The sequence below is a fragment of the Cervus elaphus genome, chromosome 15, assembly GCF_910594005.1.
Source record: "Cervus elaphus chromosome 15, mCerEla1.1, whole genome shotgun sequence".
NCBI classification, from domain to species: Eukaryota; Metazoa; Chordata; class Mammalia; order Artiodactyla; family Cervidae; genus Cervus; species Cervus elaphus.
In genome coordinates, this window is record NC_057829.1 from 16036104 (window position 1) to 16060001 (window position 23898).

Here is a 23898-nt window from a genome sequence, read left to right on the forward strand (position 1 = left end):
CTGTCGCAGATGGCCTGTGCTCCTCTAACTGGACCGGCCCAGGGAAGTTTCTCCCATGGACGGCATCCACTAGAGCTCACTCTTCTGGTTTTCTCCCTCTGTTGTTCACCACTCCCTCTGGCATTCCTCTTCCTCTCAAACATCAGTGTGCCCAGGGTTTTCCATTCCTCCCTGTGCCCTGCCCTGGGATCCTCAGCCAGGTCAGTGCCCAGCTCCCCTGCCTCATGTTGAAGTCTTCTGTGAGCTCTTCCGGTCTCTAATGCTTTGACCCCGAACTTCGAACACTTCTTTCCAGTCCCCTCCCTTCTCCTCAACCCCCAAACTTCTGCTTGTTCACATTCTGTCTGTTCCATAAAATGCATCCTTCTTGAGGCCTCCAGTCATCTCCCCTTCTTTTGAATTTTCTTGTGACTTTCATATGTTCTCTTACAGCATCTCACTGAAAGTGAAAAAAACCTAAATTCAAATTACAGTTTCATTGGCGATGTGAACCTGAACAAGTATCTTGAACCCCTTTAGGCTCGGATTCCTTAATGCAAGTGAGGGTTAATAAAACTTTAGATTAGGGCTTTGAATTAGGACTAAATGTAAACTAGGAATAAGAATAGTTCCAAAACTGCTCTCAACTACTCTGAGAAGATTAAGTAAGATAAAGTGCCTTGTAACTAACATTCACGGAGATGTCTGGGTTAACCTTTATCAGTTCAGTTCAGTCTTGTCTGACTCTTTGCGACACCATGGACTGCAGCACGCCAGGCCTCCCTGTCCATCATCAACTCCTGGGGCTTACTCAAACTCATGTCCATTGAGTCGGTGATGCCATCCAACCATCTCATCCTCTATCTTCCCCTTCTCCCGTCTTCAATCTTTCCCAGCATCAGGGTCTTTACAAATGTCAGTTCTTCGCATCATGTGGCCAAAGTACTGGAGTTTCAGCTTCAGCATTAGTCTTTCCAATGAATATTCAGGACTGATTTCCTTTAGGATGGACTGGTTGGATCTCCTTGCTGTCCAAGGGACTCTCAAGAGTCTTCTCCAACACCACAGTTCAAAAGCATCAATTCTTTGGCGCTCAGCTTTCTTTTTTTTTTTCAGCTTTCTTTATAATTCAACTCTCACATCCATACATGACTATGGGAAAAACCATAGCTTTGACTAGACGGACCTTGTTGGCAAAGTAATATCTCTGTTTTTCAATATGCTATCTAGGTTGGTCATAACTTTTCTTCCAAGGAGCAAGCATCTTTTAATTTCATGGCTATAGTCACCACCTGCTGTGATTTTGGAGCACCAAAAAATAAAGTCTGACGCTGTTTCCACTGTTTCTCCACCTATTTGCCATGAAGTGATGGGACCAGATGCCGTGATCTTAGTTTTCTGAATGTTGAGTTTTAAGCCAACTTTTTCATTCTCCTCTTTCACTTTCATCAAGAGGCTTTTTAGCTCTTCTTCGCTTTCTGCCATAGAGTGGTGTCATCTGCATATCTGAGGTTATTGATACTTCTCCCGGCAATCTTGATTCCAACTTGTGCTTCATCCAGCCCAGCATTTCTCATGATGTACTCAGCATATAAGTTAAATAAGCAGGGTGACAATATACAGCCTTAATGTACTCCTTTCCCAATTTGGAACCAGTCTGTTGTTTCATGTCCAGTTCTAACTGTTGCTTCTTAACGTGCATATAGATTTCTCAAGAGGCAGGTCAGGTGGTCTGGTATTCCCCTCTCTTTCAGAATTTTCCATAGTTTGTTGTGGTCCATACAGTCAAAGGCTTTGGTATAGTCAATAAAGCAGAAGTAGATGTTTTTCTGGAACTCTTTTGCTTTTTCGATGATCCAATGGATGTTGGCAATTTGATCTCTAGTTCCTCTGCCTTTTCTAAAACCAGCTTGAACATCTAGAAGTTCACAGTTCACGTACTGTTGAAGCCTGGCTTGGAGAATTTTGAGCATTACTTTGCTAGCCTGTGAGATGAGTGCAACTGTGCAGTAGTTTGAGCATTCCTTGGCATTGCCTTTCTTAGGGATTGGAATAAAAACTGACCTTTTCCCGTCCTGTGACCACTGCTGAGTTTTCCAAATTTGCTGGCATATTGAGTGCAGCACGTTCACAGCATCAACTTTTACGATTTGAAATAGCTCAACTGGAATTCCATCACCTCCACTAGCTTTCTTCATAGTGATGCTTCCTAAGCCCCACTTGACTTCTCATTCCTGGATGTGTGGATCGAGGTGAGTGATCACACTATTGTGGTAATCTGGGTCATGAAGACCTTTTTTGTATAGTTCTTCTGTGTATTCTTGCCACCTCTTCTTAATATCTTCTGCTTCTGTTACGTCCGTACTATTTCTGTCCTTTATTGAGCCCATTTTTGCATGAAATGTTCCCTTGGTATCTCTAATTTTCTTGAAGAGATCTCTAGTCTTTCCCATTCTGTTGTTTTCCTATATTTCTCTGCACTGATTGCTGAGGGAGGCTTTCTTATCTCTCCATGCTAACCTTTATACATTATCTCATTTACAACTTACAATAATCCAATTGTTTTAGGACTCTTATCTAAATTACCTGGATGTTAGAGGCTAGAGACTGGGATTCCACTATAAGCCCCTGAACTGATTTGTGTTACCTTGACCAAGGTCTTTAACCTTGCTGGAACTTATTTTCACATCTATAAAATGGGGATACCAATGGCTCTAAACTAGAGGGTCATGAGGCTTAAACAACATAGTACATGAAATGAATGGTGCTTAATGCCTAGAACATAGAAAGGGCTCCATAAATGGTAAGTACCTTGTGTGTTTCATTGAGGGTGTTCATTTATTTCGAATCCTAGGTGGGGACGGGGTGGGGATGGGGAAGGAAAGAGACACAGGTGGCAACACTCCTCCTGAGTGAGGACTCCTATGGATGTGTCTTAAGTGCTCTGATGGTGATAAGACAGCTCTGCTTCCATGGCACTAACAGCCTACTTTGAAAGAACATAAAATTAATCCCAACTTGGCAAATGACAGTCTGGGCAAATTCCAGTCCCCTGCCTGTTTTTGTAAATCAAGCTTTATTGCCCACATCCCTGCTCATTTGTTCTGTTAGCTATTGGGGCTACAAAAGCAGAGTTGAATAGTTAGGACACAGACCATGTGGCCTGAAAAATGGAAAATATTAACTGTTGGCCCTTGCCAGAAAAAGTTTGCTTTTCTGAAACTGATGACTAACATATTGAGATGAGTATTAGGAAGAAATCAAAAAGTGTGATTGAAAGAATGCAAAAGAGGAACCAGGGGCCATATTACACAGGATTCACTGACCACGGAAAGGCTGTGAGTTTTATTGTAAGTACACTGTAAAGCCTTGGGAAGTTTTTATTTTACTTTTGTATTTGTACTAGTTTGGGGGTGTATGTGTATTATTTAGAAGAGGTAGCTACTTTTATTTTGAAATACAGCAACCGTGCAAATGAATACATGATATGCAACATACATTTTAACAGCCTGTTATAAAATAAATACACAGAGGTTAAGAAATAGAACATCAGCACCCCAGAAGCCGCCACCCACACTCTTATCCCATCACAGCCTCCTCCTGCCTCCTCCTGGTGTTATAATAGCTTTCTTTACATTATTTTCCTGTTTTTTTTTTTTTTTAATAGCCTCACTATCTAATTTTATAATCCTAGTTTAGTGCTACCTGGTTGTGATGAATTCTATTGTCTTTGCATAAGCTACAGCTTAGCAACTAAAATCCTAGGGTTATACCCTACAGAAATGTACATATATGTATGTGTACCAGGAAACATATATAAGGTTTATAGCAGCTTTGTTTGCAACAGCCCCACCCTGGAAACAACCCATGCTTCCATCCACAGGAGAATGGATAACCAAATTATGATCCAGGCATATGGAATAATATATAGAAATGAAAACAAATGAACTACAGTTATATACAACAATATATATGAATCTTTAAAACCTAGCTATGAGCTTCAGGGAGTCTCTTGAGAGTCCCTTGGACTGTAAGGAGATCAAACCAGTCAATCCTAAAGGAAATCAACCCTGAATATTCATTGGTTAGGACTGATGTTGAAGCTCCAACACTTTGGCCACCTGATGAGAAGAGCTGACTCATTTGAAAAGACCCTGATGCTGGGAAAGGTTGAGGGCAGGAGGAGAAGCGGGTGACAGAGGATGAGATAGTTGGATGGCATCACTGACTCAATGGATATGAGTGTGAGCAAACTCCAGGAGACAGTGAAGGACAGGGAAGCCATGGGGCCACAAAGAGTTGTACACAACTTAGCGACTGAACAACAAATGAGCTTTGGAGGGTTTGAAGCTGGGGAATGGAATAACACGATCCAATTTACATTTTAAAAGATTGTTGAGAATGCTGTGTAGAAAACTGAGCCTGTGGGGAAAGCGCAGAAGTGGAGACTTGCAAGGAGGCTTCTGCAATATTCCATGGGCCGCATGTCAGCGGGTGGATTAGAGTGGTGGCGGTGGGAAGTGGAGGGATGTGGGATGTATTCTGGAAGCAGAATGGATAGATTCACTGATGGACTGGATGTAAGTATAAGAAAGAGAGATTGCACAGAACCACAGGTTTTGGCTTGGGTGATGGAGCTGTTTACTGACCTGGAAAAGGGTGGGAAGAAACACTGTTTGCAGGGTATGTTTAGGGCAGGCTGAGACATCTGTGAGATTCTGAATAGACACGGCAAGTACATGGCTGGGTAAGTGGGCAGTGTGGCTGAAGATCACTAAACCATTCCAATTCCAAAGACAGGCTAACAAAGACAGAACGGACTCTGTTTGAAAATCAAGACTTCTATCTCAGCCCACAGGTCTTGCCCTTTAGCTGGAAATTCTTTTAAATTCATGAACTATTCTTTGAGCTGTAGGTACCTCTTCGGAGAGTCATTATGAAGGTGTTTAGTGATTCACTGTGTCGCCTAGGGCTGTCTCAGTGAGGAGGGGTACGATGGCCGGAACAGGGAGCAGGGAGGCACATTGTCTTCATCTTGCCTGTTCTCAGAAACCTGTATACAGCTCTCCTTTCCTTGAGTCTCCTCTGTTTGGTTGCAGCTGTGCAAACACATACTGAAGAGCTGTTTTGTCCCAGGCCCTGTACTAGGTTCTAGGGAGACAACAGAGACTAAGATTAGGTCTCTGCATCTGGTATTTCATTTTGACTTTATTGCTGAGTGTGCATGTTAAGTCACTTTAGGTGTGTCTGACTCTTTGAACTCTATTGACCATAGCCTGCCAGGCTCCTCTGTCCATGGGATTCTCTAGGCAAGAATACTGGAGTGGGTTGCCATGCCAGAGTAGCATGCAATTATGTGCTATCTGTTTGAAAGGTCATCTGTAAGCAGAGAAACATCAGGCAAGAAGTTAGATGTTATGATTTTAGAGGTATTTATAAAATGGTAAGATTTCAAGTGAAGGGCAGTCTCTGTATAGCAACCAGGACTCCCTTGGACCACCTAGAGGCAAACTAATCTTCAAGGCTTCCTTCCAGATCTGTAAAGCTAAAAACATGATAGTCTGATGTATTTATTAGGATGACTAGGAGATCAGGATAGTCCAAAGCACTTGGTGAGAAGAAGTGCTATAGGGCATCTCCCCCAATATCTGGCTTTGTGTTTCCCAAAATAATTTCTCCAGCTTTTTTGAATTTCAGATTGTGCCAAATGAAATTCTACTTTTTCTCCCCTGACTAAGAATACTTGGATATGTTTGCTAAAACTACTTGCTTTGAGTTCTTAAAATCCATTCGACCTTATGTTTATAGCTCTTCTACGTGAATGTGAATCTTGGTCTTTTGCCAAGATGATCAGAGGACCATCTCTTGTAGTTTCATTGGGTCTTTAAAAAAGAATGATTATTACTTTGTGACAAGTTTCAATTTGTTCCTTTTCCTAAGCACACATTGTTTTTTTGAAGCTCAAAAAAAAAGTTCAATCTTGGGTTCTAATTAAGAACACAGCTCATGTTACCGTAGTTGTGAAAGAGATGACCTAATGCCACAGATTGGCAGATGTGTCTTCTTGTCCCGCTCTGCCACTAACCTGGTTGGGCAAGTCACACAACATTTATTTGGGCTTTACTTCTCACCAGTATAATGAAGAGCTTGGGCTATAGGATACTGATCTGCCATTTTAGTTCTTTGAAATTTGTGGTTTGTTTCCATTAGGCACTGATTTTGATGCAAAAGTGAGCCGATTACGACTCTCTCATATTATCAGATGAAACATCAGTGCTTTATTATATCTCAAAGCTACACCTATCTGACAATTATTTTTATTTTTTTAGACTTTTAAAAATTTTTTTATGAATAACGTATCCAAAGATTTTGACCCACCACACAAAGAAAGAATCTCATTCTTTAAAAAAAAAAATATATATATATATATATATATACACACACACACAGATTTTTATAAGAGTTTACATTCTGAGAGGCTCAAGCCTGATATCAAGCCTTTAGATATCTACTGCTTCAATTCCAAAGGACCAGTTGATAGCAGTTTTAGTACATAAAACTTTTTTCCTGGGTCAGACAGATTTATTCTGCTTCATGAACCTCTTCTTTGCTCCTTGAGGGATCTGGAATCTAGTTTCCAGATTTTTGGATTTCCTTTAATAGGAAACATCACAAAAACCTGGTAGGCTATCCGACAATTATTTCTAAGTATACTTAGATTCTTAGCATTTTCTTTTAATATTTTAGGGTCTACATTTGATCCTGAAGAGCTTCTACACTCTTATCTGAATTGTAACTAACTGGGAATTAAATAATTCTTCCCAGCAAGAGTTGTCTCACCCAGTTGTCTCAGAAATCTGTTCAGTGGAGTCCTATTTCACAGAGCTGCCTTTTGGGGTTTTACTTTCCATGACTTCATTCCAGGTCTCATTATGTCCCATCTGCAGTTCTTTAGATTTATTGCTATAACCCAACCCACTAGAATTTTGCAAGCTAAAATAACATGATTATACATTCTTAAAAATTGACAAAATACATTTTCTAGGAATTTGCAATGTAAAATCACTGTTGAATCAAAGCCAATGGTGACTCTTGGGAGAAGGACTCAAACTAGAAGACAACTTGAATCTTAATCTCAATTTTCTTCTTTAATTCCTCTCCCTCCTTTCCTTTCCTTCTTTCCTTTCTCTTTCTTCCTTCCCTCTTTCTTCCCTCCCCCAATTTAGTTTTTTCTTTCTTTTTAATGACAAACTGAATTGCAAAACTTAAAACTCTAAGTGGTACTGGAATCAACATTAATTTTGCATGTATATTAATTTTATATGCATGTAACATATTTTCTGGGAAAGAAAAAAGTAGAGCATTAAGATGTCTGTGAATTAGTCTGGCCCTCCAAGTAGGTCTACTTGCCCCTTACCCATACGACATGTGAACTCATCACCTGCCTTAAACACATTGCTTTATCTCTGCTGTGCTGACACGTCAGCCTTTGTTCTGCTCTATAACTTGGCTCCATTGTTTCCTTAGGTCATTCACTGATAACATTTAGCCTTGTTTTTCTGAAAAATTTTTTTTAGAAATTAATCAACATTGCTTTTTTTTTTTTTAACTTAGACTAATTTCTCACTATGGACCAAAGCAAGAGGACAAAGAGAAAGCAAAAATTAAAAAGAAAGGTGGAGAAAAAGAGACTACTTTTGGCACTGTTCCCTCAATGTTCACTTTATTTTTATAATTCAGATTATATTTTCCCATGTTACAAATTCATTCTTCTTGAGAAAAACTGACAGCATATTTTGCTTATTATTTTTATTTGCTTTTAAAAGCTGTTGATATTCTTAGCACCTGGGATACCTGAAGATCTTACTAACTCTCACATAGATTCACAATATGCTGTGGTTTCATGGAAATAAACATTTGTTTCCATTCAAAAGGGCTTAATGAAACCAGCAGCACCAAATCAGACCACAGTGGCAAAGCCCTGGCAAATCTACTAGACAAATGAGTCAGATGTAAATACTATCATTGCAGTTGTAGGGTTCCTTTTCAAATTAAACTTTCAAAATGATTTGTTGTAGGATTTGGAGTAAAATAGAAATGCTAGCACATGCAGCAGAGAATGATACAAGTATGTGATAAAGGGCTAATGTGGTTTACTGGACCTGATGAAGGCAAAATTTAGGGACATTAGCTGACAGTAATATTAATAGGACTCAATTAAGTATATATTATAATCTCAACAGTATTTTTATCTTCAATTATAGATTTTTAGTATCTTCTATGGACAACACAAGAGCCCTGATAGACTCTGCTTTGATCAGACTATACCTTGAATATGGTGCTCAGTTCTGGCCACCTCAGTTGGAGATGGATACAGACACACTGCAATGGACATAGGAGACTGACCATGATGGTAAGGGAACAGGGGGAGGAAGTGCCCATAATATGACTGAAGGAAAAAACACTGACAAGAAACATGAAAAGTGTTTTTAAATATCAGAAGCATTATTACATGAATGAGGCAGCTTTTGTTCTGAATAGTGCCAAACTGATCATAGCCTGAGTTACTAAGTTAAAGCCTGAATCAGTGACAAAGTGCTCCATAAAATGAAGAATTTTTAAAGCCAGAGTTGTTCATAGGAATAGGCAGACCGAGAATTAGGGAACTCACATGGAGGCATCTGGGAAAAGGATCTCCTAACAGAGGTAATTCCAGCACTAAGTGATGGTTGTTCAGATTGAATGACCTTTAACAACCCCATTTCAACATTAAATTCTACACATTATGAAATCAAGAGCCATTTGCTTCCAGGAGCCCCTGGACACATGCAAGGGCTGAAAGATAGATAAAATGAGAATGAAAATTTGCTTGTTCATTTCAAGTTCCCAAGCTGATATAAATCTAAAATAAATAATTTTCATTTCTAGTTAAACAGCTAAGTGAATTATCTTTAAGAGATGCAAAATTTCTTCTTTTTGGAAATTAAGGTTTTCCACATGTAGAAGGTTGTTATAATGTCCATTCAAACTTGGCCTCTCATCAGTGCAGCTCTTTGGGGATATTCTGTTAGAAATTAGCACATTTTTAGGTCTTTGATTGTCATATTATATTTCATAACAATTTTATTTGAAAATGTACTTTTTACATCACATTTTCTGTGTGTATGCATCTCTGTGAGACCATCATTTTTCTTTTTGCTTCTGCACATGAGAAATTACTCTGATAATGCTGCAAAAGAAAGCACTGAAATATAGTATGACAGTAAGGCATATTACTCATTGCGTCCTAAAGATTATACAAGTATTATCCATTGGGGGATGAGCAGAAATAAATATATAGTTGATGGTTTACAGAAAAAGAAAGAAAAATGATGAGTATATGCCTTTAACATTTATCAAAACTACATTCACAAACAATGAGACAGGTACTTTCAAGTCCCTAAATTACCAAGTCCCTAAACCATCAAGACATAAGCATTCCTAGGAGGGCAGTTCTGGTCACAATGCACTTACAGGAGGAAGCCCCTGGTCACCGAAAAAGCTAAAGTGACTTTGGATCGGGTAGGCTTTCCCACTACTTAGGTTTCCAATGAAAACTGGACAAGCCAAAGAAGGAACCAATAATTGCAATAAAGGTGACCTAGAGGCAAAGAAAGAGTAGCTGCGCTAAGACTGATCCAAAAGAAAAAAACAACATGAGAGATGGCAAATGGAGAAGCAAAAAGACAGAACGTTGTTTGGGAGAGTCAAATGATGCAGGAAAGAAACATAAATACATATTCTACTCTAAGTAAACATTTCAGTAAAATGCCAACATCTGCCATCTTTATATTTATTCACTGTAAACATGTCAGTTTTTCAATGAACAATAAAGATATAATTTCATTAATATATCTACATACCATGACCTGCTTAAATGCACTAATTTTTAAGTGAGGCAGGAAACTAAAAGGTTCTTTTAAGCACATGAAGAATAGGTATAATCATCTATATTTTGTCTCTTTCATGAAATCAAGATTGAAAATTTATATTTTGAAAGCAAGTTTTTTCAGGTTGGCTTTTCATTATGAGTTCAAGATCAAAAATAGCTTTCACTGCAAAGCTTAGAGTACATCCTAGAATGGGCATTTAAGCCCATCCTCATAAACCTTCACTTACTTATGAAAAAAAATTTTAGATATAAACAGATTTTCTTTTCTAGATTTTCAAATGTAAGCAATCAAAATATCACTTTTCTACTTAATAGCAACAAATAGAAAGAAAGTAATCCTGATAAGTAGTGACACTTGTATTTTCAAGCAGGAAAATGGGTTCAAGGGGAGGGCACTCAAAGAGACCAAAAGAAGACAGTGATATCAAATACATATTGTTTAAATGATACATTAATTAATAATCACAAGATAAAATGAAAAGTTAGTAACTCAGGGAAGGGTTATATTTCAAGATAAGAAGTGGAAGATAAAACTGGTAGTTAAATTTTATCACAATAAAAATTCGCAAATACCTTCTTCAACATCTGAGATATATTCGCCATCACTGAGCATTTCAGGGGCGTTGGCTTTACGAACTGCATGATTTAAGTGAACAGTGTAAGTGTGAAAAGTGCATACTGTTGATACTAAAACAAAACATATTAATGCTTCTAAAAACATTTTTGCAATGAATTTCCTTCAGGAAACAAATACACAGTCACTCTTTGTTACAACAAACTCAAAGGAGGTTTTCATACCTTCATCATCAGACATATCAAGAACTTCATTCATAGTTTCTGGAACATTCATTTTGTGCTTCTCTATGACAGTCTAGTAACAAAAAAAGCAGTCACTTTAGTATGAGTAAATAGCACATTTTACTGAGACTATTCATTTCTTCCTAAATTAATCTATAGGTTTACTGTGGGATTTATGTGTGGGATTGATGAATACCTTGAAGCTCCCACCTACAAAATAACATAAAAAATATCCCTTAGTAGCACTGAGGTCCTCATCATATACATGGCAGAGAATGAATACAAGGTGAAAGAGTTCTAGTGGCAAAGCACATCAGCTTAAAAGATTTAGGTCCTGAATAAAGTTTTTTCAAAGGAAAGGAGAGAGACACTGCCTCTCTTAGTCTATTGCTACACTTTTTCATGGTCTGATGAACCTGCCACCCCACTCCACTAAAAGTCCTAGCTGAAGATAAACCAGATGAAAGGCAAGAAATATGTCTTTGTTGCTTCTGCCAAGCCAGCCACTTCTTTTGTTTTTCCTCCTATGTGTATGTTTTAATTTCTAAAACAAAATATTAAGATTTTAAAACATAACTTTTACAATTATGTGTTTGCAGAAAATATTTTAGAGATGATGCATTTGCAGAATAATTTGAACATCTACAAAATCTTAAAAATGGTATATTACAGAGCAAAGGCTTTACTGAATTTTTACTTGTTCTTTGATAACTTTTACCTAGATAGACTGTATCTATCCAAAGGACACTGACAGTATTACTTGTTTGAAAATATGAATGACTTAATATGTTTTAGTTTTAAAATGAGTCCTCTTTTAATCTGAGCAAATGAAAGACCAGTAGTACAAGTCACGTTGAAATAAAGCATTACTTGGTATTTCCCCAGCATGTAATACTGTAATTGAACATTAAAAAAACGAGTATTTTGTATTAGAACAGTTTTAGATTTACACAAAAATTGTAAGGATAGTAGAATTTTCACCCCATTTCCCTTATTATTAGCATACATTAGCAAGGTACGTTTGTTGCAATTAATGAGTCAATATTGATTTATTATTATTAAAGTCTATATTTTATTCAGCTTTCCTTAGTTTTTGCCAAATATCCTTTTACTATTCTAGCATCTCATCCAGGATACCGTGTTCTCTTTAGTTGTCAATCTCCTTAGGCTCCTATAGCTGTGACAGTTTCTCAGACTTTCCATGTTTTTAATGACCTTGACAGTTTCAGGGTGAACTGCTCAGCTATTTTGTAGAATGTCCCTAAACTGAGATTTTCTCATGTTTTTCTCATTGATTAGACGGGGGTTATATGTTTTTCTCATTGATTAGACGGGGGTTATATGTTTTGGGGGAGGAATATCACCATGGTAAAATGCCATTTTCATCATATTACATGAAGGATATGTACCATCAACATGATTTATGGGTGTTGATGTACTTGGTCATCAGGCTGTTGATCAGTTTTCTTCATCACAGAATTACTCTACTTCCCTCAGTCTCTGTACTGTTTTCTCTGGAGGGAAGTTACTATACTCAGATATACTTCAGCAGTGGGGAATCATGTTCTACCTTCCTGATGGTGAAGCATTTTCATCAATTATTTGGAATTCTTTTGACTGAGGAATTCATCTTTTATTCTCTAGTTATTCATTTATCTGTATCAGTAAGAATGCATAGATATATGTTTTATACTTTGCACCTGTACCCCAATTCCATTGTATTTCTTTTGCTCATATTGTTCCAGCTTTGGCCACTGGGAACTCTTTCAGTGGATTCCTGTGTCCCTTTAATATTAATACATCTCATCATTTTATATATGTGTACTTATTTATATGGCAGTTGTTGGGGGGAATCCTTTATGGCACTGCAAGAGGTTCCAGGCTCATCTTGTATATTTCCTGCCCCAGCTCTAGATTTTTTGTCACTTCTCCAAGGAGGCCTGGTTTCCTTTATCAGAGAACGCTATTAGAAATCAACATCTGAGTGACTGAGGTGCTCTGATGGAAATTTTAAACAATGCAATTTAAATAGCTTAATTTGTATGTTTTGTATATCCAGTTCTAGTTACTCAGTTTCCTATTCAGCCATGACTGTAAAGTCATTAACTAAAGCACCTTTCTCAGAATTTCCATATTAAACATGGCACTCTTATCAAAGATGTCGTCTTTTTTTTTTTTTTGGCCAAGCTGCACCACATATGAGGTCTTCTTTCTGTACCAGGGATAGAACCCGTGCCCCCTGGCAGTGGAAGTGCAAAGTCTTGACCACTGGACCATCAGGGAAGTCCTGATGCAGTCTGATTTTTAAGGTTGCTGAAAAATTGACGTCTGCTTATGGGGACAGTGGCTGCTGGGGCTTCCATAGCTGCTGAAGAAAGACCGGCCTGTGGTGGAGGCTGCTCTGTGCTTGCTTAGTTTAGGATCATAGACCCCCACCCTGAATTGCTACAGTCCTGTCTGAGCTGGATGTCACTGCAGAGCGAAGGCTGAGAAGGCGGTGTCTCAGCTTGAAATAAAGCTTTGATACTGCAGCACTGGACTCAGTCTCAGGGACTTGCGTGGACTCTTACAGTCACTGTGAAAGCTTCATTTGGTGGAGGCTCATTCACTGCACCAGGCAAACTCTACCTCCTGTTAGCATGAGTCCTTTCTTTTCTCTCTGGCAGAAAATCACCTACCAAGTCAGCTAATGAAGTTGTGTGAGAAATGGTATGACTACTGTGCACATTCTTTCACTAGGAACTGGAGCCCCAAAACGCTTTTCTCTCAGTACATTTCCTGAGGCTATAACTTAACTGTCTTAGTCTGTGACTTTATTTTCTCCTAAAACTCTTTCGACATCAAAGAAACATTTTGAACTTTCCTAATGGGCTTTCCAGGCGGTGCTAGTAGTAAAGAACCTGCCTGTAATGCAGGAGACATAAAAAAAGATGCAGGTTCGATCCCTGGGTCCAGAAGATGCCCTGGAGGAGGAAATGGCAACCCACTCCAGTATTCTTGCCTGGAGAATCCCAAGGACAGAGAAGCCTGGTGGGCTACAGTCCATGGGGTCACAAGAGTCAGACATGACTGAAGTGACTTAGCACGGCATAGCAATGGATGAGAAAGTCACTGACATTTAATCACGTAAGATTTATATTTTGAACCATTTTAAGTCCTTTAACACTGAAATAGAAGTTTCATGTATTTACTGCAGTGGCTTCAAATCTTTTGAGCATGGTGACATCTGGCCATTGTTTAATACCTGTGCTTCTCTCCTTTCCCATTCTAGAGAGAGTTACATGGCATATCTATAAAATTAAGGTTAATAAATATTATTATTTAAACTCTTTTCTTGAGAATTTAATAATAGATTTTAAGATAATGAAATATCAAGACACACGAAAGAATATGTGGAAATTTATTCAAACAGTCTTGAAGTTAGAAATGTGCCCTGGTTGACAACCATTGCTCTAGTTGACCGAAGCTGCTGTTTTCTCTTTAGAAAATTATAGAATTTCTCTCTTGTGATCATCAGGCTGAACTTTTAGTTTTTAAAACCTGTATACAGCCAAATCACTCAACAGGCAGGAAGCTACAGAGTCCCGTGAGCCATGTTTTGTATGCAGCCCTGTGTATCCAGACTGAAGATGTGAACTATGCCTTCATGTGGTAGGTGGTCTTTGAGAAAAAGAAGCACAGCTGATAATTCCAAGTGTTGCAGAGTCCTACACTGACATTTTATGGACTCAGTCTGGGCCTGTGTGTTGAGTCATGGAGTCAAGAATAACTCAAATAAGCCTCTGATATGGTGCAACACCTGGTCTTGATCCCAAAGTTACCAAATCCTGAAAGAGTTCAAAGACATCAGGTGAGGTTCAAAAGAGATGACCTATCCTAGAGGCTGGCAGCTTGTAAAAATATATTTGATGCAATAAGGCCTCCTGGTGAAGATTTAAGTTTTAATGCAACACCCTATTGTTCTTCTATTTAAGCTCCAACAGGTGAATGGAAGAGGACCCAGCCTGGTGGGAAAAATCAATTTGGATCCTATGGTGAATGTATCTATAACAAAAATATTTTCACCATAACGATGACAATGGATACATTGTCATTTGTGAGTTAAAATATTTTAAAGAACCAACTTAGAGTTTTCATAGTTCTTAAACTGCCAAAGAAAGGCTGTTAAAACATTTCTGCCTTCATCTCATTAAATATTTTTTATATCAAATTTAACACACACAGTTAGCTTTCTATGGAACTAAAAACTCTATAGCTTTTTGAAAGATAAAAGGCATTTTTAGTGTTTTTAATTTTTCTAAATATCAGAAATGAGAGTTTTGCTTTGCTGATTGCCATCAATGAGGTAACAGCATCTGGAAGCATGACACTTAGTCTCTGAGTGGAGGAACAAGGTTCTTCTCCCCACAGCCTGGGAAAACCTGCAGTCCAAGAACTGGCTTTCAGGGCAAGGGGGTAACAGGCTGTGGCATCCACTACTCACAGTTGTGGTCACGGTCTCTTCGGTCACCACCTTCAGGGTGTCCACCACCGAGATGTAGCCAAGCCTCCGGGCAATGGCCAGGGCAGTGTTCCCGTTCTGGCAAGAGGGAAACGGGACTAGGAATTACCAGTCACTCCACGGCATCAGCACCCGTGTGTCTGCACATGTGGCATCTGTGCAAACCTGAGGTGAGTGTCTCACTAGTCCTGTCCCACAGTCACACACAAAATGCTGTTTCATTACAGATGAACCTTGCCCAAGAGCCACCTAACCTGTTTCTACTCACACAGCAGAGTCTGGGTTGCTCTACATGGAATCTGAGAGGCTCTGTAATGTTCTCAGTAATCAAGGAAACAAACACGTGCTTCTTCTTACATATGTACTTCCTACTAGGCAGCAATGGGTTTGTAGTTTTTTAAGTGGGAAACACTAACCACATCTCTCTCTACGGACAGCTCACCACAATACAGTTATTGTTCTTTTCCCTTCATTCTACTGAATGCTCTGCTTATGCCTACAAACGAAAGCTAAAAAGCAACCTTGATGCACAATGAAAAATGTAAGAACACGCGAGCAGCCCAGCCCAGCTCCCCCCTTTCCCCTAGCTGACCCTTTGCTCTTACCACAGTGAGTTCATTGGGGGAGGCATTGTTTTGAAGCAACACATTGATTATATGGGTGTGTCCCTGTTGAGCTGCTTGGTGTAATGGTGTATACCCATTCTGTAGAAGGAAGATGGAAGAAAAGACTCTTAACTCCCTTCCATACAAGATACAAGATCAATGACTTGGTAGATACAAAGGAGAAAGAAGTTTACCTTTGTTTTGGCATTTACTTTTGCAGAATGCTGGAGCAGGAAGTTAACAATCTTGATGTTTCCATAGTGGCAGCCTACATGTAGTGGCGTATATCCCATCTGTAATTATATATATATATATATATTTTTTTTTTAAAGAAACATTTTTAGTATACTTTCAGTAACAGATATCCTAAATAGAAGCAAAAATGTTCTTCAACCTCTCTTAAGTAGGCAGAGTTTTTTCCCCCCTGTATAAAAACAAGTGTCCTTGACAATTCTCAGAGCTAGTATAAGGTATAAATAACAATACCACCTCACATGTAAATAGTTATTAAATGTCCCCAAGTGCTCTCTCTAGCATTAGCTCATTTTCTTCTCATAATAAATAACTTTTCAAGATAGGACAAAAAGATGGAGCAACACACAGCTTAGACAGATGTATCCAGTGGCTTCTTATAAAGGGTCAGAAGAGTGCTCAATGGACAGACTTGGACTAGCCTTTATTCAATACTCTACTCTCTAGAAGCATAAAAACAAGGTAGAAAAAAAATGAACTGGCTAAATGATCATGAAGGCAGTAAATGATGATCAGAATGCATGGCAGAGCTAGGAAGGACAGAAATACAGAAGCAGGAGAGGCTAGTGTGAGTGAGTTCAGGAGATCTGAGATGTATGAATTTGATCTAGGAATAGATGCTCTAGTTAAGATGCCTGTCTACATAGCTAGAGCCCCACAGCTTGAAAACCATTCATTAGACAAAGCAATGGATTGTTTCCATTGCTCCAAATTAATATCCACTGACCCCTGTAAGTTCTATCTATTAAAAAACATGGGCCTCCCTAGTGGCTCAGTGGTAAAGAATCCATGCCAATGCAGGGGACATGGGTTCGATCCCTGGGCCAGGAAGATCCCACCTGACACAGAGCAACTAAGCCCGAGTGTCACAACTACTGACCCTGTGCTCTAGAGCCAGTGAGCCACAACTACTGAGCTCGTGAGCCACAACTATTGAGGCCTGTGTGCCCAGAGCACATGCTCTGCAATAAGAGAAGCCACTGCAACGAGAAGCCCATGCACCACAGCTAGAGAGTGGCCCCTGCTTCTCACAACTAGAGAAAAGTCCATGCAACAACAAAGACTCAGTACAGCCCAAAATAAGTAAATAAATAATTATTTTGAAAATGTATCATGTGTGTATACATATGTGTATGTATCTACACACACACACATATACATATATATATATTCTAGATATTTTAAAATAAAGATATTCCAGGTATTTTTTCTTGGTGACCATATTGTAACATACTCCACCACACAATTTCAGTGTCTTTAACCAACCCCTGTTTACAATGAAACTGGAAGCACCAGATTACTGAAAGGGAGAACATGGACCTTTTATAACATTTCTAAATAGGCAAGGGTCAGGGGTCCATATTTTTAAGGGTCTGCATCTTATTACATGATGGCATTAATGTGTCTTTATGGTGATTCTGGGCTAAAGACTGAATATCTGTATCCCCCAAAATTTGTATGCTGAAATCCTAATCCCAGAGTAATAGAATTTAGAAATGAGGCCTTTGGGAGGTAATTAGGTCATGAGGATGGAGCTTTCATGAATGGGATTAGTGCCCTTATAAGAAGAGACAGGAGAGACTTTGTCTCTTCTCTTTGCTCTCTGCCATCTAAGGATACAATAAGAAGATGGCTACCTGCCACCAGCATCTTGATCTTGTACTTCTCAACCTCCTGAACTCTGAGAAATCAGTTTGTCGAAGCTATTGTACTTTTGTTATAGCAACTCAAATTGACTTAGACACTCCAGCAAATGGGTAAATTAGAATTGAAAAAGGGGTGCCCAGAACACAGCTGACTGTGGAAGGTAAAGATACCTCTCAAAGTAGGTGCTGCCCTAAAGAGCTGACTCTGGTTAGATTCTGTTCCCTGAACTGACCTGTGAGTGCAGCCACACTAATCAGACCGTGATGATAAGCTCACCATAACTACATATAGATGAGTCTGACTTACAACCCCTAAAGCTGCTTCATGTGTGACGATCCCACTTTGAAGGCCGGAATCCACCTGCCTGCTCTGTGGGGTTCTTTCTGGGTACTGAGGAACTCAGGATGCTGCATTAAGAGTCAGAATGCCACTTAGGGAGGGAGGTCTTCTCTTACCAGTTCTCAGTACAATTAGCTTGATTGATTGAAGTAACATTCCCAGTGTTAGTGACAGATGACGGTTTCCAAGCCAAAAATTACAGAAAATATTTCAAACTTTTAAACACTGAGGAATGCTTCAAGTTTTCAGTCAACATGCCTAAGCTATGATAAACAGTTTCCAATGGCTATTTTGCTATTGTACTGATCACATTTTTAAAAGATACTGGATCATTCTAAGTATCTTAATGCACAGTTTCTCTCCCGTGTTCACTCTGCTATAAGATACTGATCTGCTTCTGTTCTACAAACACTATTTTGTTAAAAATATGACTGCATGGCCAGGAAGATTCAGTTTGCATCCAGAGAAACCAAACTGAGGCTCCTCCATTCACTGAGGGTCACAAAATTCCCACGTTAAGTGGCACCTGGCACAAATATGCCCAGAAAAATGTGATTTGGGCAATTCCTTTCAACTAGTGGCAATATGTTTTGGAAAGGGCAACTCTTCGTTTTTTTTTTAATAACTAAGAAGCAGTCTCAGTTCCGATAACTGAGCAGTTTTGTTTCCTTTTTTCACTGTTGCCTATATATCCCATCATTATAAGCTGAAGGGAGTCATCTCCTTGAGGTAATATTGAAAGGCTGTGTTTGTGTAGGAAGGGCAGACAGCCACAGGTGGAATATTCAGGCTGGCGTTTCTCATCCGTGGTGCCTGAGCGTGAGATCTTACTAAGCAGTGGTTAGGGGCCTTCCTGTGCAACACAGTTTGAGAAAGAGGGGGCAGGAAATCCACAGTATTTTCTCTCCCCCTAAACACTCTGTTCTCTTGGAGTTCATCTTTGGCCTTCCTTGCACTTCCTCAGTGAACACACCCACTTACAACTACAATTGCTTCAGTATGTTTTGGGGTGGTCTAAATAAAAGGCTTCCAGAGATTATCCTTTTAAAAAGCAAAAGAAGTGGCTTCATTTTAGTTCAACGACACTGAACATTAAACCCTGTGGCCAGCAGCACAATTTCGTCTGAAATGATCTGATGAACTTCAAATACAAAGTGAAGGGGAGACTTGGCGGGTCAGAAGGCCAGTGGGAAGGCTGCCTGGGTGGTTACCAAGATGTTCCAGTCTTTCCCCCACAACAGAGAAGAGCTCTTGATAATTTAATTATTATTATTTTAAAACTGAAGCCAGTGAATCAATCAGTACCACACATTTTAACTAACTATATGCTGGTTGGGGACATCATCTTTACCAGGAAGAGTTTGGAAGTTCATGGGATGTAATCAGCTCCTTATTTACAAGGTTAAGAAAAGAGTTCAAACAACCCATCTCTCTGCACTCCTGCCCTGCTCAACTATGGGACAATCACAGCCTCCCTTCTTTTTGGTGCTGTGATCTTTGCTGAGAAGAAAAAAACAAGGAATTTTTTTCAAGAGGCAGAGAGATGCTTTTGGGGTTTTCATTTGTTTTCACTATACTCTGAGGCATGCAGGATCTTAGTTCCCTGAGCAGGGATCGAACCTGTGCCTCCTGCATCAGAAGTGTGGGGTCTTCACCGGACCACTAGGAAAGTCCCAAGAGATGCATTCTGAAGTGCACCACTTGTAAAGGGCAGGAAAAGGTACATGCTTCAGAAATATTATACTGAGTACAAAAATGATTACTGACTGTGACCTGAGTGGGCTGGGTTAGAGGGAAACCCTGGTAGAGACCTGAGACTCTTACATCATGGGATCGCTTGTGCAAATCAGCAGCAGAAGGTTCACGGCACCATCTCTCTTCCTGCCAATCTGCCCTTGAGAATCACTGCTTTAAGCCCTGACTGAGTGTTGGTGTCTACGTTGGATGTGTTGGGACAAAAAAGTATTGAGAAACAGAACTCTATTACTGCCTTCTAGAAGTTTTAACTTATAAAGGGATAAGGTAATCAAATAAAATGGTTTAAATCTGTGTGTATATGTGTGTACTCAGTAGCTTCAGTTCAGTTCAGTTCAATTCAGTCGCTCAGCTGTGTCAGACTCTTTGCGACCCCATGAATTGCAGCATGCCAGGCTTCCCTGTCCATCACCAACTCCCGGAGTTTACTCAAACTCATATCCATCGAGTCCAGCCAACTCATCCTGTCGTCCCCTTCTCCTCCTGCCCTCAATCCCTCCCAGCATCAGGGTCTTTTCCAATGAGTCAACTCTTCACATGAGGTGGCCAAGGTATTGGAGTTTCAGCTTCAGCATCAGTCTTTCCAATGAACAACCAGGACTGATCTCCATTAGGATGAACTGGTTGGATCTCCTCGCTGACCAAGGGACTCTCAGGAGTCTTCTCCAACACCACAGTTCAAAAGCATCAATTTTTCGGCACTCAGCTTTCTTCCCAGTCCAACTCTCACATCCATACATGACCACTGGAAAAACCATAGCCTTGACTAGACGGACCTTTGTTGGCAAAGTAATGTTTCTGTTTTTTAATATGCTATCTAGGTTCGTCATAACTTTCCTTCCAAGGAGTAAGGGTCTTTTAATTTCATGGCTGCAGTCACCATCTGCAGTGATTTTGGAGCCCCCAAAAAATAAAGTCTGACACTGTTTCCACTGTTTCCCCATCTATTTGCCATGAAGTGATGGGACCGGATGCCATGATCTTAGTTTTCTGAATGTTGAGCTTTAAGCCAACTTTTTCACTCTCCTCTTTCACTTTCATCAAGAGGCTTTTTAGTTCCTCTTCACTTTCTGCCATGAGCGTGGTGTCATCTGCATATCTGAGGTTATTGATATTTCTCCCAGCAATCTTGATTCCAGCTTGTGCTTCTTCCAGCCCAGCGTTTCTCATGATGTACTCTGCATATAAGTTAAATGAGCAGGGTGACAATATACAGCCTTGACATACTCCTTTTCCTATTTGGAACCAGTCTGTTGTTCCACGTCCAGTTCTAACTGTTGCTTCCTGACCTGCATATAGGTTTCTCAAGAGGCAGGTCAGGTGGTCTGGTATTCCCATCTCTTTTAGAATTTTCCATAGTTTGTTGTGGTCCACACAGTCAAAGGCTTTGGCATAGTCAGTAAAGCAGAAATATACGTTTTTCTGGAACTCTCCTGCTTTTTCTATGATCCAGCTGATGTTGGCAATTTGATCTCTGGTTCCTCTGCCTTTTGTAAAACTCAGTAGCTTAGTTGTGTCCAACTCTGTGTGACCCCATGGATGGTAGCCTGGCAGACTCCTCTGTCCATGGGATTATCCAGGCAAGAATACTGGACTGGGTTGCCCTTTCCTCCTCCAGGGGATCTTCACAACACTTTTCTCCTGAGTCTCCTGCATTGGCAGGAGGATTTTATCACTGAGCCACCTGGGAAGCCATATGTATATGTGTATGTAAATTTGTATATGTGTATGTAAATAAAACAACACAGGGCGAATCTACTTACTGTGAAGTTGTAAATTTCTAAAGTAAAGATATCTTTTCTGATGAAAGTATACAAGCAAAATAAAGAATATAAGCTAAATTCAGTCTGACTTTATCAGATTTAAATGCTTATATTTTCATGAAAAGTAACAAGAAACCATCCAGTCACTGCTGTCGCCTTCATTGGTTTCTTTGTTAAATAAACAGTTATCTAGGAAGGCATTCAGGGCTAAAGATAAGGGTTTTTTTTTTTTTTTTTTTAGAATGACAAGTTTGGAAGGCAAAAGAGTGGAGAGAGAGCTGGGCAGTTAGGTTACCAAAGAGGCCAAGGAGCCATCAAGGGCACAAGGCATTCAGAAATTGGAGTGTGGGGAGCTGCCTAGGTCACATCTAGGACTACCTTGAGAAGAGATCAATACATTTGCTTTACTATTTTAACACAGAATTTAAAAAGCTTAAAGGACCTTACCTGGTCATATCTTTTTTGGGCAGTTTCTTTCTAATAGAACTAAATATAACTTGCAAATATGTTCTAAATACACATGCTCTGTGTTTGCCTTAAGATTTCAATTCTTGGATAATCAGGCTCCATCTGCACTTTATATTTTAGTACATACAGCCTCTTAGTCACTAGGCTTTGCATTTGTATGTAGCTGTATGTTTCTGTCCATTTTCTTAAACTTAAATATGATTGTTAAGTGAGGGTGGGAATTTTTTTTCTTGTACAGTTCCTCTATTTTCTTTTGCTGATGTAGCTGTCGATTTTTCAACTTTGCTGTTAAATGCAATACTTTGTAAGAATGCACAAAATTACTGGCAGCAGTATTGTAATAATGTTTTATCTTTTGGAAGGCACAGTCTAAACCCAAACCCTAAACTCAAGGCTGTAAGTATGAATTTAATTCATACATGAGATCTATTTAAATATAAGAGTTGGAAAATTGCACCTGTTGATCGCGAAGATAATGTTCTACTTCTGATAGAAATAATATCTCAACAAATGTTGCATGTATACGAATGGAATAAAATTCCATTGTTGGAGAAAGGAAAAGTATGGGTGGAGAAGTCACAGCCGTAGAGAGAACATTGTGCAAAGGGCGTAGTCTACTCAGGGCTGTTCCCTGTGCTTGTCACATAAATCCAGACTGATCCTGACATCTGCAATACCTTTTTACCTGGCTAATTCCCAGTGATCCATCTATATTGTTGATATCTTCAATATCGGTTCACACACCTCAGAATCAATCTATGTTATACCCCAAAATGTTCACATTCACAATACAGTATTTAGCAAGTATTCATGTTTGTGTCAAACATGTGACACCCAGAAAGAAAGAAAGGTTACATTTTGAAGTAGGTAAAACAGGTTTGATATGAAGAGTAACAAACTTAAGCACTGAAAAAAATGTTCAGAGAAAGATTAATATCAAGTCCTATCTTTGATTATGACACAAAATATCCACTTATCTTCTATGAGTCTAGCAAGTGAGTAGTAATTGAGTAAAACTTAATGTAACCTCATCCATAGACTATGCCTGAACAAAGTAAGGCCATCAATTACTGACTAACAAATTTTTCTAAATGCATTTTTAAACTCAGCCATAAAAACTAAGAAAGGAAAAAAAAAAAAAAACTAAGAAAGGTATATGCTTTCACACTCCGACCTTGAAGGGTTGACATGCTGTAACAAAGGTTAATAAACTGTGTTAACACAGGAGGCATCAACATACAGCTACATATTCGGGCCATGAAAGGTAAAAGTGCATGGGACACCACAAACAGTGGCTTTGGTGTCCCTTGTACAGATACGCTTTGGATGGGCACAATCTTTTTGCGTACCTTTGTCTGGGCGTCCACATGTGCCCCCTGGTTTACAAGGACTTCGGCCACATTCACTCTGTCTTCTTGAGCAGCCAAATGGAGTGGGGCCAGGCCACTCTGCAAAATATCAAAGTGGTCATCTTACATGAGGGATGGATGACATACAAGCATATTAGAGAAACAATTCATGACTTCAAGAAGAGTGAACCTAGAATTTTTATGTTAAAAAAATTTATAGAGTAAGTTTATAAATTAGCATGTGACAACACTGTTATCTGCAGGCTTACTGAAAAATTTCAAACATCCTCAAAAGCGGAGGGGATGGACTGAACCTTGTGTACTGATCACAGATGCAGCAATTATCAAGTTCTTCCTCTGCTTGCTTCATCCAAGCCTACTTCCTGTATGTTCTTTTCTTTGCAGAAGTATTTTAAAGCAAATTCCAGACATTATATCATTTTCCTCTTACGTACTTCAGTGTTCACTTTTTTTAAAAAAATAGAGATTTTTAAAACTCACATTATGCAAG

General features: G+C 39.2%; 1 protein-coding gene across 2 annotated transcripts in view; it reads right to left on the reverse strand.

Annotated features, from left to right (window-relative positions):
* The window catches only part of ANK3 (ankyrin 3), a 365593-nt gene that overhangs the window by 129370 nt on the left and 212325 nt on the right, over positions 1-23898 (reverse strand). The window contains exons 18-23 of one of the 2 annotated variants that reach the window (XM_043926997.1): positions 23388-23486; positions 16009-16107; positions 15815-15913; positions 15192-15287; positions 10709-10781; positions 10484-10546 (exon numbers count right to left, since the gene is read on the reverse strand). In XM_043926997.1, coding sequence (XP_043782932.1) covers positions 10484-10546; positions 10709-10781; positions 15192-15287; positions 15815-15913; positions 16009-16107; positions 23388-23486 — 529 coding nt within the window. The remainder of the gene's footprint in view (positions 1-10483; positions 10547-10708; positions 10782-15191; positions 15288-15814; positions 15914-16008; positions 16108-23387; positions 23487-23898) is intronic. The other variant, XM_043926998.1, reaches the window with a different exon arrangement.